Source organism: Larus michahellis, chromosome 21 (assembly GCF_964199755.1).
Source record: "Larus michahellis chromosome 21, bLarMic1.1, whole genome shotgun sequence".
In the NCBI taxonomy this organism is placed as follows: domain Eukaryota; kingdom Metazoa; phylum Chordata; class Aves; order Charadriiformes; family Laridae; genus Larus; species Larus michahellis.
In genome coordinates this window covers 1,871,007-1,882,451 of record NC_133916.1, presented here as the reverse complement: position 1 = coordinate 1,882,451, position 11,445 = coordinate 1,871,007, and the positions used below count along the sequence as shown (strand labels likewise).

Genomic DNA, 11,445 nt, shown 5'->3' with positions numbered 1-11,445 from the left:
TCACACCGCCTTTGGGCCTGCTGATAGTGACCCTGCTGCCCCATCATGGCCGCCCTGAGGGGGGCCAGGCCAGGCCCCGTCCATCCCCCTGTCCCTGTCCCTGTCCCTCTGTCCCCGATGGCCGTCGGCCACCCCGCCGCCGCCGGTCCCCTCTGAAGGCCGTCGAGGGCTTCCCCGGCTGCCGACAGCCCCGGCGAGCAAATGTCCGCAGCAATAATTGATGGCCGAGGTCGCCCTCGGCCTGTCGGGCAGCTCGTCTTTCCCTGCCCGGAGGTTTAATTACCTCCGCTAACGACAGCCGGGGATGGAGACTCCCCTCCGCCGCCCAGCACAATGGCGGATCCTGTTCCCCATCAATCATTCATGTCCCCACCGATGGAAGGGGTTTCTCGGGGGCTGCTGGTCTGGGAAAGGGGGGCGGGGGGGCGGAATTTCCGACCTTCCTGCCGTTAAATAGGCGCTGCCGGTGCCGAGGTGGGCTGGAGGCGGCCGGGTCACCCGCTGTCCCCACAGGGTGAGTGGTGGCGGGGCTTGGAGGGGACGTGAGGTTTGGAGGGGACACGGGGTTTGGAGGGGACGTGGGCTTTGGAGGGGACACGGGGTTGTAGGGGACACGGGGGTTGGAGGAGACGCAGGTTTTGGAGGGGACACGGGGTTGGAGGAGACACGGGGTTTGGAGGGGACACGGGGGTTGGAGGGGACATGGGGTTGGAGGAGACACGGGGTTTGGAGGGGACACAGGGTTGGAGGAGACACGGGGTTTGGAGGGGACACGGGGTTGGAGGAGACATGGGGTTTGGAGGGGACACGGGGTTTGGAGGGGACGCAGGGTTTCGAGGGGACGTGGGGTTGGAGGGGACACGGGGTTTGGAGGGGATGTGGGCTTTGGAGGGGACACGGGGTTGGAGGAGACACAGGGTTTGGAGGGGACGTGGGGTTGGAGGGGACGTGGGGTTGGAGGAGACACGGGGTTTGGAGGGGACACGGGGTTTGGAGGGGACACGGGGTTTGGAGGGGACGCAGGGTTTGGAGGGGACGCAGGGTTTGGAGGGGACACGGGGTTTGGAGTGGACACAGATTTTGGAGGGGACGCGTGGTTTGGAGGGGACGCAGGGTTTGGAGGGGACACGGGGTTTGGAGGGGACGCAGGGTTTGGAGGGGACGCAGGGTTTGGAGGGGACACGGGGTTTGGAGTGGACACAGATTTTGGAGGGGACGCGTGGTTTAGAGGGGATGTGGGCTTTGGAGGGGACACGGGGTTGGAGGGGACGCAGGGTTTGGAGGGGACACGGGGTTTGGAGTGGACACAGATTTTGGAGGGGACGCATGGTTTAGAGGGGATGTGGGCTTTGGAGGGGACACGGGGTTGGAGGGGACGCAGGGTTTGGAGGGGACACGGGGTTTGTGGCTCTTTGGGGGTGGGAGGTGCTTTGGGAATTTTGGGCACCCCCGTGTCCCGCTGGAGCCGGGGGGCCAGGCCGGGTTGGGGCTGGTGGTGGCCAGGGCTCTGCTCTCCCCTCTGCAGGGACAAACACTGCGCTGTGTCCCCCCCCCGCCGGTGTCCCCATGGGTGTCTTGAGCTGCATGAAGTACCTGATGTTCATCTTCAACGTGCTGGTGTTTGTGAGTCCTCGGGGGCCCGGCGCGGTGGAGGGGACCCGTCCCCTGGGTGGGGGACACCAGTCCGTGGGGGGGGACCCCAGCAGAGGTTAGAGCATCCCCGAGTCCCCGTGGGGTCCCTGCGCCCCATAACCCCAGTGTGTCCCACAGGCTGGGGGGACGTGCCTGGCAGGTGTGGGGATCTGGGTGGCCGTGGACCCGGCTGGTTTCCAGGACATTGTGGCTACCAAGGCGGTGCTGAGGGCGGGTGCCTACCTGCTGCTGGCCGTGGGCATCGCCCTGGCGCTGCTGGGCTTCCTGGGGTGCTGCGGGGCCCTGCGCCGGAGCCGGCCCCTGCTGCTGGTGGTGAGAGAGGGGAGACGGGAGGCGGGGGGTGGGTTGCTGGGGGGCTGGAGCCTGCGGGATGTGGGGAGCAGGGGATGGAGGGTGCTGGGGGACGCAGGGACCGGGGGGTGGAGGGTGCTGGAGGTTATGGGGAACAGGGGGTGGAGGGGGATGGGGGATGGGGGGCCCAGGGGATGGAGGGTGATGGGGGACGCGGGGACCAGGGGGTGGAGGGTACTGGGGAATGCAGGGACGAGGGGATGGAGGGTATTGGAGGACGCAGGGACCAGGGGATGGAGGGTGCTGGGTGTGGGGACCAGGGGATGGAGGGTGTTGGAGGTCGTGGGGACCAGGGAGTGGAGGGGGATGGAGGATGGGGGGACCAGGGGATGGAGGGTGTTGGAGGATGCAGGGACCAGGGGGTGGAGGGGGATGGAGGATGGGGGGACCAGGGGATGGAGGATGGGGGGACCAGGGGATGGAGGGTGTTGGAGGATGCAGGGACCAGGGGGTGGAGGGGGATGGAGGATGGGGGGACCAGGGGATGGACGATGGGGGGACCAGGGGATGGAGGGTGTTGGAGGACGCAGGGACCAGGGGGTGGAGGGTGCCACGGGACTCGGGGTCCAGGGGATGGAGGGTGCTGGGGGATGCAGGGACCAGGAGATGGAGGGTGTTGGAGGTGGTAGGGACCAGGGAGTGGAGGGGGATGGAGGACGCAGGGGCCAGGGGATGGAGGGTGCTCAGGAATGGGGGGACCAGGGGGTGGAGGGGGATGGGGGATGGGGGGACCAGGGGATGGAGGGTGTTGGGGGATGCGGGGTGTCCCCGGAGGATCCAGAAGCCCGGTGTTTCCCATCCTGGCCCTGTCAGATCTCAACGCCTCCCCCCTAATCCAGCCCCCACCTTGTGAGTCTTTCAATTTCGAGCCCAGAGGATTTTATAAAGCCAGTGAGTGGGGTCACTTCTCTCCGCAGCCGCTGGCTTGTCCCATGTGGGACAACTTTTCCCCCCAATGGCGAGAGCTAGAAACCCCTTTCTGAGCACCGACACCCCAATTTCTTTGGCATCCCCAAGCTCTGGCAGCTGGTGGTCCTCAGAGATGTGGCACGTGTCCCCTGTGTCCCCACGGTCTGAAGGGCGCAGGGCTCGGGCAGGGCTGGGGAGGAAGAGCCGGAGCGAGCTGCCGGCGGGGTCGGGCTGGTCTCTGACTGCTCCATCCTGCTGCCTTCCAGTTCTTCATCCTGGTGAGCCTTGTCTTCGTCACGCAGCTCGTCGGGGCCATTCTCTTCCTGGTGCACTGGAAACAGGTACCGTCCCCGCATCCTGACACCGTGCCCGGGATGGCCACCCCCTCTCCTCCCTCCGTCATGCCATGGGTCATGGCCCCAAAACCCCCAGGGTAGTGGACTGGTACAGGGATGTCCTTTCTCACCCTCATCTTCATCAGCAACACCCTGATGCAAGCCCGAAATCGTGTGGGTGGGTCCCATGGGTGGGTGCCCATGTCCTCTCGAAGAGAGCCAGCGCCCTGGGGTGGGTGCGCAGCCCCCAGGGCCCCGTCCCTGGCACCGGTCCCCCAGTGCTCACAGGTGGCACCGATCCCACAGATCCAGCCCGAGCTCTTCCTCTCCGAGCTACGGAGGAACTACCGTGGGGACGAGGGCGCCGAGGTCTTCTCCACTGCCTGGAACACCCTCATGGTCACGGTGAGCAGCCGGGAGGCTCCTGGTGGGCTACGGGGCTGGGGGGTGGAGCACCCACAGGACCTGCCGAGGGTGACCCCGAATGCAGGCGAGGGGCTCGTGGACCTCAGACACCGAGCTCTACGCTGGGCTGTTCCTCCTCCCTCCGTCACCTCCCCAAGTGATGCCCCCCCCTCATTTTGAGTGCGTGTTGATGGCATTTCCCTTCTGTTTCAGTTCTCGTGTTGTGGCGTTTTAGGACCCGAAGACTTTGGGAATGGCTCCTGCTTCCAGGAGCTGCACCCGGGGACGCCCTGGCCACGGGCTTGCTGCGCCCGGGATGGGCTGCTGCAGGCGGGCGAGCTGCTGGGCTGGGAGCAGTGCCGGGAGAGGAGCCCCGGCTACATCCACGAGCAGGTGGGACACGATCCCGCCGCCTCCCTCTCCCATCCCCAGCGCTTCCCAGGCTCAGGGCAGTGGGACAGCACTCGTCCTGCCCCACCACGGTGCCCCCCACACCCCCCGATCTCACCCTCTGAGCTCCCTGAAGCCGTGGGGAGCACGAGCGAGCGCCTCCGTCGTCTCTCTCCCCGCCCAGGGCTGCTTCTCCGCCTTCGGCAGGACCTTGCAGAAATACATCTCCGTCCCCGGGACTTGCAGCCTGACCATGCTGGGCATCGAGGTGCTGAGCGGGGCCGGAGGGGAGAGGGCGGATGGGAAGGGACGGGGTGGATGGGAAGGGACAGGGCAGGCAGCGGGTCACCTCGCAGGGGCTCTCTTTTTGCCGGGAGGGTGGTCTGAGGGTGAAGGGACCACAAATGGGCTCAGGGTGGACCCTCCCCAGGTGTCTAGCTGTCTTGGTCACAGCCAGAAAGCGGGTGCAGGTACAGCGGGTCTGGCTCGGGGTGTAAAACCAACCTCCCGCTGCGGGTGAAAGGGCTGGGGAGGGTTTATTTGGCTCCACCAGCCCGGGAGGGGAGGGGTGTCAGGCTCAGGAAGGTCCCAAGCGCCTCCTCTCCCATCCCTTAGTCTTTGGGCTCTCTGAGTCCAGCTGCAGCCGCAGCGAGGTGCGAGCGTGGCCGGGCAGCGGGGGGCTGACCCGCTCCCCCCTCCTGCCGTTTCAGATCTTCGCCATGTTCTTTGCCTTTTGCCTTTATTACAACTTCGACTGAGCAGGACGAGGCGCGGCAGAGACAAGCCCAGGGCTCCGGAAACAGCAGCAGGCGAGGCCTCCCCATCTCCTGTCACGTTAGAGCTCAGCACCCCCGTTACTGCCCCGTCCTGTCCCTGCTCCGGTGGGAGCGTGAGGATGGGCCAAGGCTGGCTTTGCTCAGAGCAGGGACAGGACACAGGTTAAATTCCTTAGAGGCACCGGCAGGGCAGGAGGCTGAGCATCCCAGACTGGCCGGGGGGGTGGGAAGGGCCCTCTGGGGATCACCCAGTCCCACCCCCTGCCAGAGCAGGGTCACCCAGAGCAGGTGGCACAGGAACGCGTCCAGGCGGGTTTGGGATGTCTCCAGAGATGGAGACTCCCCCACCTCTCTGGGCAGCCTGTGCCAGGGCTCTGCCACCCTCAGGGTAAAGAAGTTCCTCCTCGTGTTGAGATGGAACTTCCCATGGTCAAGTTTGTGCCCGTTGCCCCTTGTCCTGTCCCCGGGCACCACTGAGAAGAGCCTGGCCCCATCCTCCTGACACCCCCCCTTTCAGTATTTATCAGCGTTGATAAGATCCCCCCTCAGTTGCCTTTTTTCCAGACTGAAAAGACCCAAATCCCTCAGCCTTTCTTCATCAGAGAGATGTTCCAGTCCCCTCAGCATCTTGGTAGCCCTTTGCTGTCCCCTCTCCAGCAGTTCCCTGGCCTTCTGGAACCGGGGAGCCCAGAACTGGCCCCAGTGCTCCAGCTGTGGCCTCCCCAGGGCAGAGCAGAGGGGGAGGATGAACCTCCCTCCACCCGCTGGCCACGCTCTGTTTAACGCCCCCCAGGAGATCCTTGGCCTTCTTGGCCACCAGGGCCCATCGCTGGCTCATGGGCAACTTGGTGTCCACCAGGACTCCCCGGTCCCTCTCTGCAGAGCTGCTCCCACTGCGCTCTGCCATCGATCTTCACAAAATTAAACAGTTCTGGTGACAGGGACCCCCCCCACCCCGTGCACCACCCAGACCTCTCCTCCTTCCTCCTCAGCCCCTCCGGCTCCTTGTCCCGCACGGAGAAGGATTTCCACAAAGTGGTCCCAGTGTGGCCGCTGCTCAGCCCCTGCTGTTCGTGTCGAGACAGGGACAGTAAAACAGGATCTGAAATACCTGGTGCCGTTCCCATTTCTCCGAGAGGAAGCTGGAAATGGGAAGCTGAACCGGTACTTCCAGTTTTCCCTTTTCTTCTCAATATTCCCAAAATTCCACACAACAAAACAGAAAAATAGATATAAATTAAAGCTTTATATTTTATTTATTTAATGGAACTTCTCACACACACACACACACAAAAAACCAACCCTAGGAAACAGAAAAGCAAAGCCAGCTACACGTCAGTTAAAATATTCGGGAAAACCTGTGTACAGGGGCCAAGGACAGGGAAAGCGGAGGTGCCAGCCAGCCACACCACCACCACAGCCCGCTCAGGAATCCAGGCGAGATTTCTTCTCCTTCTTGCTGAGGTTACTCCCTTTTCTCTTCTGCACGGCAGAGCTATCGGCAGCACTCCTTTCGCTTTGGTTTATTTTCTCTTCCAAAGGCTTGGAAGCCTGGGAGAACGCAAGAAATAAAAGCCAGAGCCGCGAATAATTCAGTTTTACAGCCCTTGGCACCGCTGCGTGTTCCCAGCTGTGTGTGTGGGCACCTTGGAACGCCCTGCCTTCCGCCAAGATCAGAACTGAGCTTTCCCGACCCTTTATCCTGCTCCCAGGGCTGGGAAGTTTAGGAAGGGGATTGACAGGGGAGCAGGGGAATGACTGAGCCTGGAAGCGCCACGTACGGGTATGAGCCAGGCCGCTCCGGGGCCAGCGTGTTGCTGAGGGTCGTTGAACAGATCCCTCACCCCGAGCCCTTTAACAACCCACGCAACGAACTTACAAACGCATTGAGAGCGGAAGCAGCCGGCACCGCTCCGGAGCTTCCAGGTAGGAGACATTTCCCTCTCGGAAAGCACGTTGTCCGAGTCAGGTGCAGGGAGGGAAAGGAGAAGGCCCAAACAGAACCGATTTTTTTGGTTTTGATCTGCTTAAATGCAGTTTGTTTTTATGTGACAACCCCTCCCCGCCCCCCGCCCCACCGGGAGATAAGCCAGGGGGCAGAAGGGAAGAGAGGCCGGGGGGCGGCAGGAAGGCTGTTCTCTGCCGGGAATTGGGGAGACTGGTCTGGGAAGGGAGAAGCAGGTGGAGCACGGGCGCAGCTGAGCGCGAGACACAGCCACAGCGGAACAGAGCAGAGAAATAAACAGGGCTGCAGCATCCCCGGGGAGGGGTTTTATCAGGTTTCAGCTTTACTCGTCCTTCCTCCACTGCAATTATTTGTGAATGAACACATTTATTTGGAAGGAGGGAACCTAATGATCTTAAAAAAAAAAAAAAAAGTATAATGAAATTAAATACACCCCCAAGACACAGAAGAGAAGGGGAGGAAAGAACGAAAGCGGCCAAAGGCAGCGGGCACAAAGTGGTGGCGAAAGGCAAAGAGAGACGAGACGGACCGTTCGCAAAGACGGAGTTACGCTCAGCTGAGAAAGCGGAGCGCGTTCCTTACCCTCTTCTGCTGGCTCGCGTATTTCTCAGTCCACTCCTTGGCGTTTTGCAAGAAGAGTTGCTTGTTGTACTTGTACTCCGAGGACTAAATGTAACGAGCAAGACAAAAAAGACAGAGATTTGATTTAACACAAACATCAGACCGAGGCGCTGGGACCAAGCTCTGGCTTTAGGACTTCTAGAACCAGACCGGAACCACTACAAGCACACGGCATGAAGCACAAAATTCATTTTGCTTGTTTTCGTTTGCTTGCAGAAGGTACGCAGTCGTTTGCGCTGGCAGGCTTGACGATAAAACCTTTCCCATCTCTTTTCCACCGCTGGCATGAACCCTGCGCCGCACGTCCCAACCACTTTGGGGAAACACAGTCGCCAAGCCACGCTGCGACGGAACGTTCTAGCGTGTCAATCCGGAGCGAGCAAGGCGGAAGCACAGCCTAAATCTAGCCCACCGTTCCTTCCCGGCCTGCGCCCACGGCCACAAGAGAGGAAGAGGAGGTCACGTACTATGTCTGCCATGAGCGGGTCGTCAGGGTTGGGCTCCGCCATCAGCAGCTGGATGGAGGTCAGCAGCGTGGAGATGTTCAAGGCAGGTCTCCACGCGCCCTTCGAGAAAACGGGACAGAGCAGCAGTTCAGCAGAGCCCACGGGCTGCCTAGAGACACCTCAGGACGTAGGGCATTTAAACCCAACCTGCCCACAAGCTGCCTCAGGACTCAGAGCACTTAATCCCCCCAGAAAACACCAGATCCGCTCTCGACACACAGGCTGTGGCCTCTCCGAGGAAGCCTGACTGACAACCACAGGCCGTAGCCTGCGCCTCTCTGCCGGGTCGGCATCGGGGTAGCCCGTTTTCACAGGGACAGCTAATGCCTTCTGACTCCAATCCTTAAAACCTTAGAAATTTATCTGGAACAAAGAAGGTCATGTTCTAGTCTCTAAACAAAGGAGATGCCGCTCAAAAACTTTACTCCCGTGCTCCTATGTAAATAAGTCAGTAGCGAACAGACATTCAATAAGGCTTTTACAAGAAAAAGATAAGGAGTTCATTTTCCTCTCCAGGCTCACTTACCCATGCCCAAGTGGCTATCTTACCTTTGGTGGTAATTTAAGAACATCCAGGCAAATCCTTCCAGCAGAGTCAATGTTAGGATGATAGATAGGGGTCAGAAAGCGAATCTTTGGGGGCTCAAACGGGTACCTTCAAGAGAGAAGTGTTAAGAAACAAAAAAATTGTTTTTATATTTGTCTGCCAGTTGCTTCATCACGCATGCAATGCTGTCGTTTCCTCCTCCCAGCCATTTACTGAGTGACATCCTTCCTCACAAGCTTTGGGAGGAGACAGTGCTCTGCCTTCGATGCTTTCGGCTTTCGCACTTTCCTGCGTAGCTTTCCCCAGAGCAGCAAACACGACAGGAAGCTTTTTACTCATGAACAAGCTCCTTTCCAGAAAGCTTTGAGACAACGCAATCAGGCAGAGATCTTCTCATAACGCTTTTAGGCTGTTAATCACGCATCTGAGGATGCCCAATGTGAAATACGCGTATCAGCCAATGGAAATAACAGTTACATTCCTTAAAGGGTCTCGCACTATCAACCACGTTCTTTGCTGGGGGCCTAAAGAAAAGACCAAAATGGTAGCACTTGTATAAAATACCTTACATCAGTTAATTTATATTTCATAGAGTTGTCTAGGTTGGAAAGGACCTTTCAGATCATCAAGTCCAACCATCGTCCTAACACTGACAAAACCGTTTGAAGGAAGCACTACTTAACTAGATGTCGTTGCCCGCTTACCTTTCAGGAACAACTATTTCCAGGTTGAATATTCCTTTCTCATAGGGTGTGTCTGCACCTCCCAAAATTTCTTTAAAAGAAGATTAAAACATAAGCATTATATTCAAAATTCACTTGAAATTATCCAACAGCCTCTGCATACCCTCCAGTTACAAAGCTCTAACACTGCTCAGAGCCAGGAATAAAAAAACGTCATCTGATCTGAGACCAATTCCACCCCATGGCCATCAAAGCCGTAGGCAGACTGGCTGAGCCATCAGCCAGACTATGTTTAAAGAAAGACAAGAAAAAAACCAACAGTGTTTTCCTAAAATTCCACGCTTCCATGAAACCTATAAAGTACCCACCACCCAGTGAATCCAAACCCGTCAGCAAACTCTAACGCAGCCCTTACTCGGAGACAAGCCCCAGCGGAGAAGTACGTACGTGCTCGTAGGTTATCCAGCTGGTTTTCATTTTGCCAGCAGGTGATGCCTGGAGGCGGCTCTGTGGTCAAGAGGGAGAGCTCCCTCTTCAGTCGCGAGGCTCTTTGCATTGTGCTGAAACTGAGAGGCTGGATTTTATCACTGGCAAAATTAGCGCTTCAAAAAAGCACTTAATATTGAGGCTTTTTTTTTTTTTTTTGGCTAAGAAGAAATAACCTGGGTTTCAAGTTGTTATCCTGGTGTGATAACCAGAGTCTCACGAGCCTGTTCCTGGAGCTGGTCTCGCATCCAGCTGGAGGAAAAGAACCAAATCCCCCACTTTATAACCAGTCCCACTCCTCAGTCCCCAGCTGAATCTAACAAATCCTCCCGGTCCAAGGGCTCCACACCCCTAACAGGGCTGCAACACCTGGGACAACCCTTGTCCCTTCAGGGTGAAATGCTGTCCCTTCATGGACAGGGGCACCTATTGCCCTGCTGGGGCCACCTGTGCCCAGAGGAGCCTCAGACGGGGACACCCACCAGTGCCCCGTCCCTCCAAACCTCCAGCAGACAGGGACATCCCCTCCCACCCCAAAGGCACCCTGCTCTCCCTTTCAGTGCAACAGGAAAACCCAAAACTGCCTTAGAGATGGGACACCCCCCCAGGCAAGATCTCCAACCCCGGCTCTGCCCTTCCCATCTCCATGGACAGGGCACCTCTTCCTGAGCGCACAGACCCACCTCCCATGGACAGGGGCCCCGAGGGGGGGGAACAGCAGGGACCTGGTTCACATAACCCACCCCAGACTGACCCACTCGCCCCTAAGGAGGGGAACCCCCTCCCTGGCTTAACCACCCCCCAAGGCCTCACCTCTTCCCCCCCACCCCCAGCACAACGAACCCCACACAGACCCAGCCACACCACCCCCACGGCCTGAACCCCCCAAGGAACTACATAACCCCCCTCAGCCCAGCTGCACCCCCAGCCTAACCACCCCCAAGGGGAAGCAGTTGCACTCCCTTCCCTTAGCCTAATTATCCCCTCACACAGACAAGGACACACACACCCCGGGGCTAACTGCCCCCTCACAGGGGCGACAATGGCCTCCCCTGGCCTGAGGCCCCCCACCCTTGCAGAATCCCCCCAGGAACAGCCGCCTCCCCCCCCCCCCCGGCCCGGGCCGGGCCTTGCTGCTTCCCTCATGCTAATTACCCCCCCTCAGCCTAATTATGCTAATTATTAACCCCTCACACAGACAAGGATTACCCCTCCTCTCCCTCCCCAGGCCTAACTGCCCCCTCACAGGGGTGGCAACAGGCTCCCCTGGCCAAACCCCTCCAGGAGCCCCCGCCCTCACAGAATCCCACCAGAAACAGACTCCCCCCCAGCCTCGTTGCTTCCCCCACACTAATTACCCCCCTCATTCTAATTATCCCCTCACACAGACAAGGATTACCCCCCCCTCGGGGCCTAACTGCCCCCTCACAGGCATAGCAATGGCCTCCCCTGGCCTGAGCCCCCTACGCCACTCCGCCAGGAACAGCCTTCCCCCCTCCCAGCCTCGCTGCTTCCCCCACACTAATTACCCCCCAACCGCCTAATTACCCCCCTCACCCTAATTACCGCCCCGGTTTAACGCCCCCCTCACACACCCGCGGCGCGCGGCGGTCCCGGCTTGCGCGCGGCGGGGGCGGGACTTCCCCGGGCGCCTAGCAACGGGGGGCGACGCCTCGCAGGCAGCCCCGCCCCACGGCCCGCTACACCGGCGCTGATTGGACACCGTCCAGCCCCGCCCCCTCGGCGGCGGCTCTTCGAATTCGAAAGGAAGGAGCGCTGCCATTGGACCAGGCCGGCGGGCGGGAGCACAAGCCCCG

The 11,445-nt window shown here is 59.7% G+C and overlaps 2 protein-coding genes across 6 annotated transcripts; one reads left to right on the top strand and one right to left on the bottom strand.

The window, feature by feature from the left end:
• Window positions 1-388: 388 nt before the first annotated feature.
• On the top strand, window positions 389-6,068 carry LOC141733753 (tetraspanin-18-like). Of its 2 annotated transcripts, XM_074564558.1 has the most exons (8): window positions 389-514; window positions 1,526-1,623; window positions 1,771-1,965; window positions 3,180-3,254; window positions 3,555-3,653; window positions 3,867-4,046; window positions 4,228-4,311; window positions 4,754-6,068. In XM_074564558.1, the coding sequence occupies exons 2-8, from the start codon at window positions 1,567-1,569 to the stop codon at window positions 4,799-4,801; spliced, it is 738 nt and encodes a 245-aa protein (XP_074420659.1). In that variant the 5' UTR covers window positions 389-514; window positions 1,526-1,566; the 3' UTR covers window positions 4,802-6,068. The 2 variants fall into 2 exon arrangements, with proteins under 2 accessions (XP_074420659.1, XP_074420658.1); XM_074564557.1 differs by lacking the exon at window positions 389-514 and having other exon boundaries at window positions 1,501-1,623.
• Window positions 6,053-11,273, bottom strand: UBE2T (ubiquitin conjugating enzyme E2 T). Of its 4 annotated transcripts, none has more exons than XM_074564559.1 (8): window positions 11,224-11,273; window positions 9,805-9,880; window positions 9,590-9,708; window positions 9,164-9,233; window positions 8,462-8,567; window positions 7,874-7,972; window positions 7,368-7,451; window positions 6,053-6,370 (listed from the first exon to the last, which is right to left on the bottom strand). In XM_074564559.1, exons 3-8 carry the CDS (start codon window positions 9,696-9,698, stop codon window positions 6,245-6,247), a joined length of 594 nt encoding a protein of 197 aa, XP_074420660.1. In that variant the 5' UTR covers window positions 9,699-9,708; window positions 9,805-9,880; window positions 11,224-11,273; the 3' UTR covers window positions 6,053-6,244. The 4 variants fall into 4 exon arrangements, with proteins under 4 accessions (XP_074420660.1, XP_074420661.1, XP_074420662.1 ...); XM_074564560.1 differs by lacking the exon at window positions 11,224-11,273 and adding an exon at window positions 11,186-11,201; XM_074564561.1 differs by lacking the exon at window positions 9,805-9,880 and having other exon boundaries at window positions 11,224-11,246.
• Window positions 11,274-11,445: the final 172 nt, after the last annotated feature.

Excerpts from the sequence above, each read along its gene's own strand:
- LOC141733753 (XM_074564558.1), top strand. The coding sequence starts at position 1,567 with ATGGGTGTCTTGAGCTGCATGAAGTACCTGATGTTCATCTTCAACGTG. Across the intron at positions 1,966-3,179 it reads GCCGGCCCCTGCTGCTGGTG|TTCTTCATCCTGGTGAGCCT; the intron begins GTGAGAGAGGGG and ends GCTGCCTTCCAG. Across the intron at positions 4,312-4,753 it reads TGACCATGCTGGGCATCGAG|ATCTTCGCCATGTTCTTTGC; the intron begins GTGCTGAGCGGG and ends CTGCCGTTTCAG.
- UBE2T (XM_074564559.1), bottom strand. The coding sequence starts at position 9,698 with ATGCAAAGAGCCTCGCGACTGAAGAGGGAGCTCTCCCTCTTGACCACA. Across the intron at positions 8,568-9,163 it reads GAAATAGTTGTTCCTGAAAG|GTACCCGTTTGAGCCCCCAA; the intron begins GTAAGCGGGCAA and ends TCTCTCTTGAAG. Across the intron at positions 7,973-8,461 it reads TTCTTAAATTACCACCAAAG|GGCGCGTGGAGACCTGCCTT; the intron begins GTAAGATAGCCA and ends GTTTTCTCGAAG.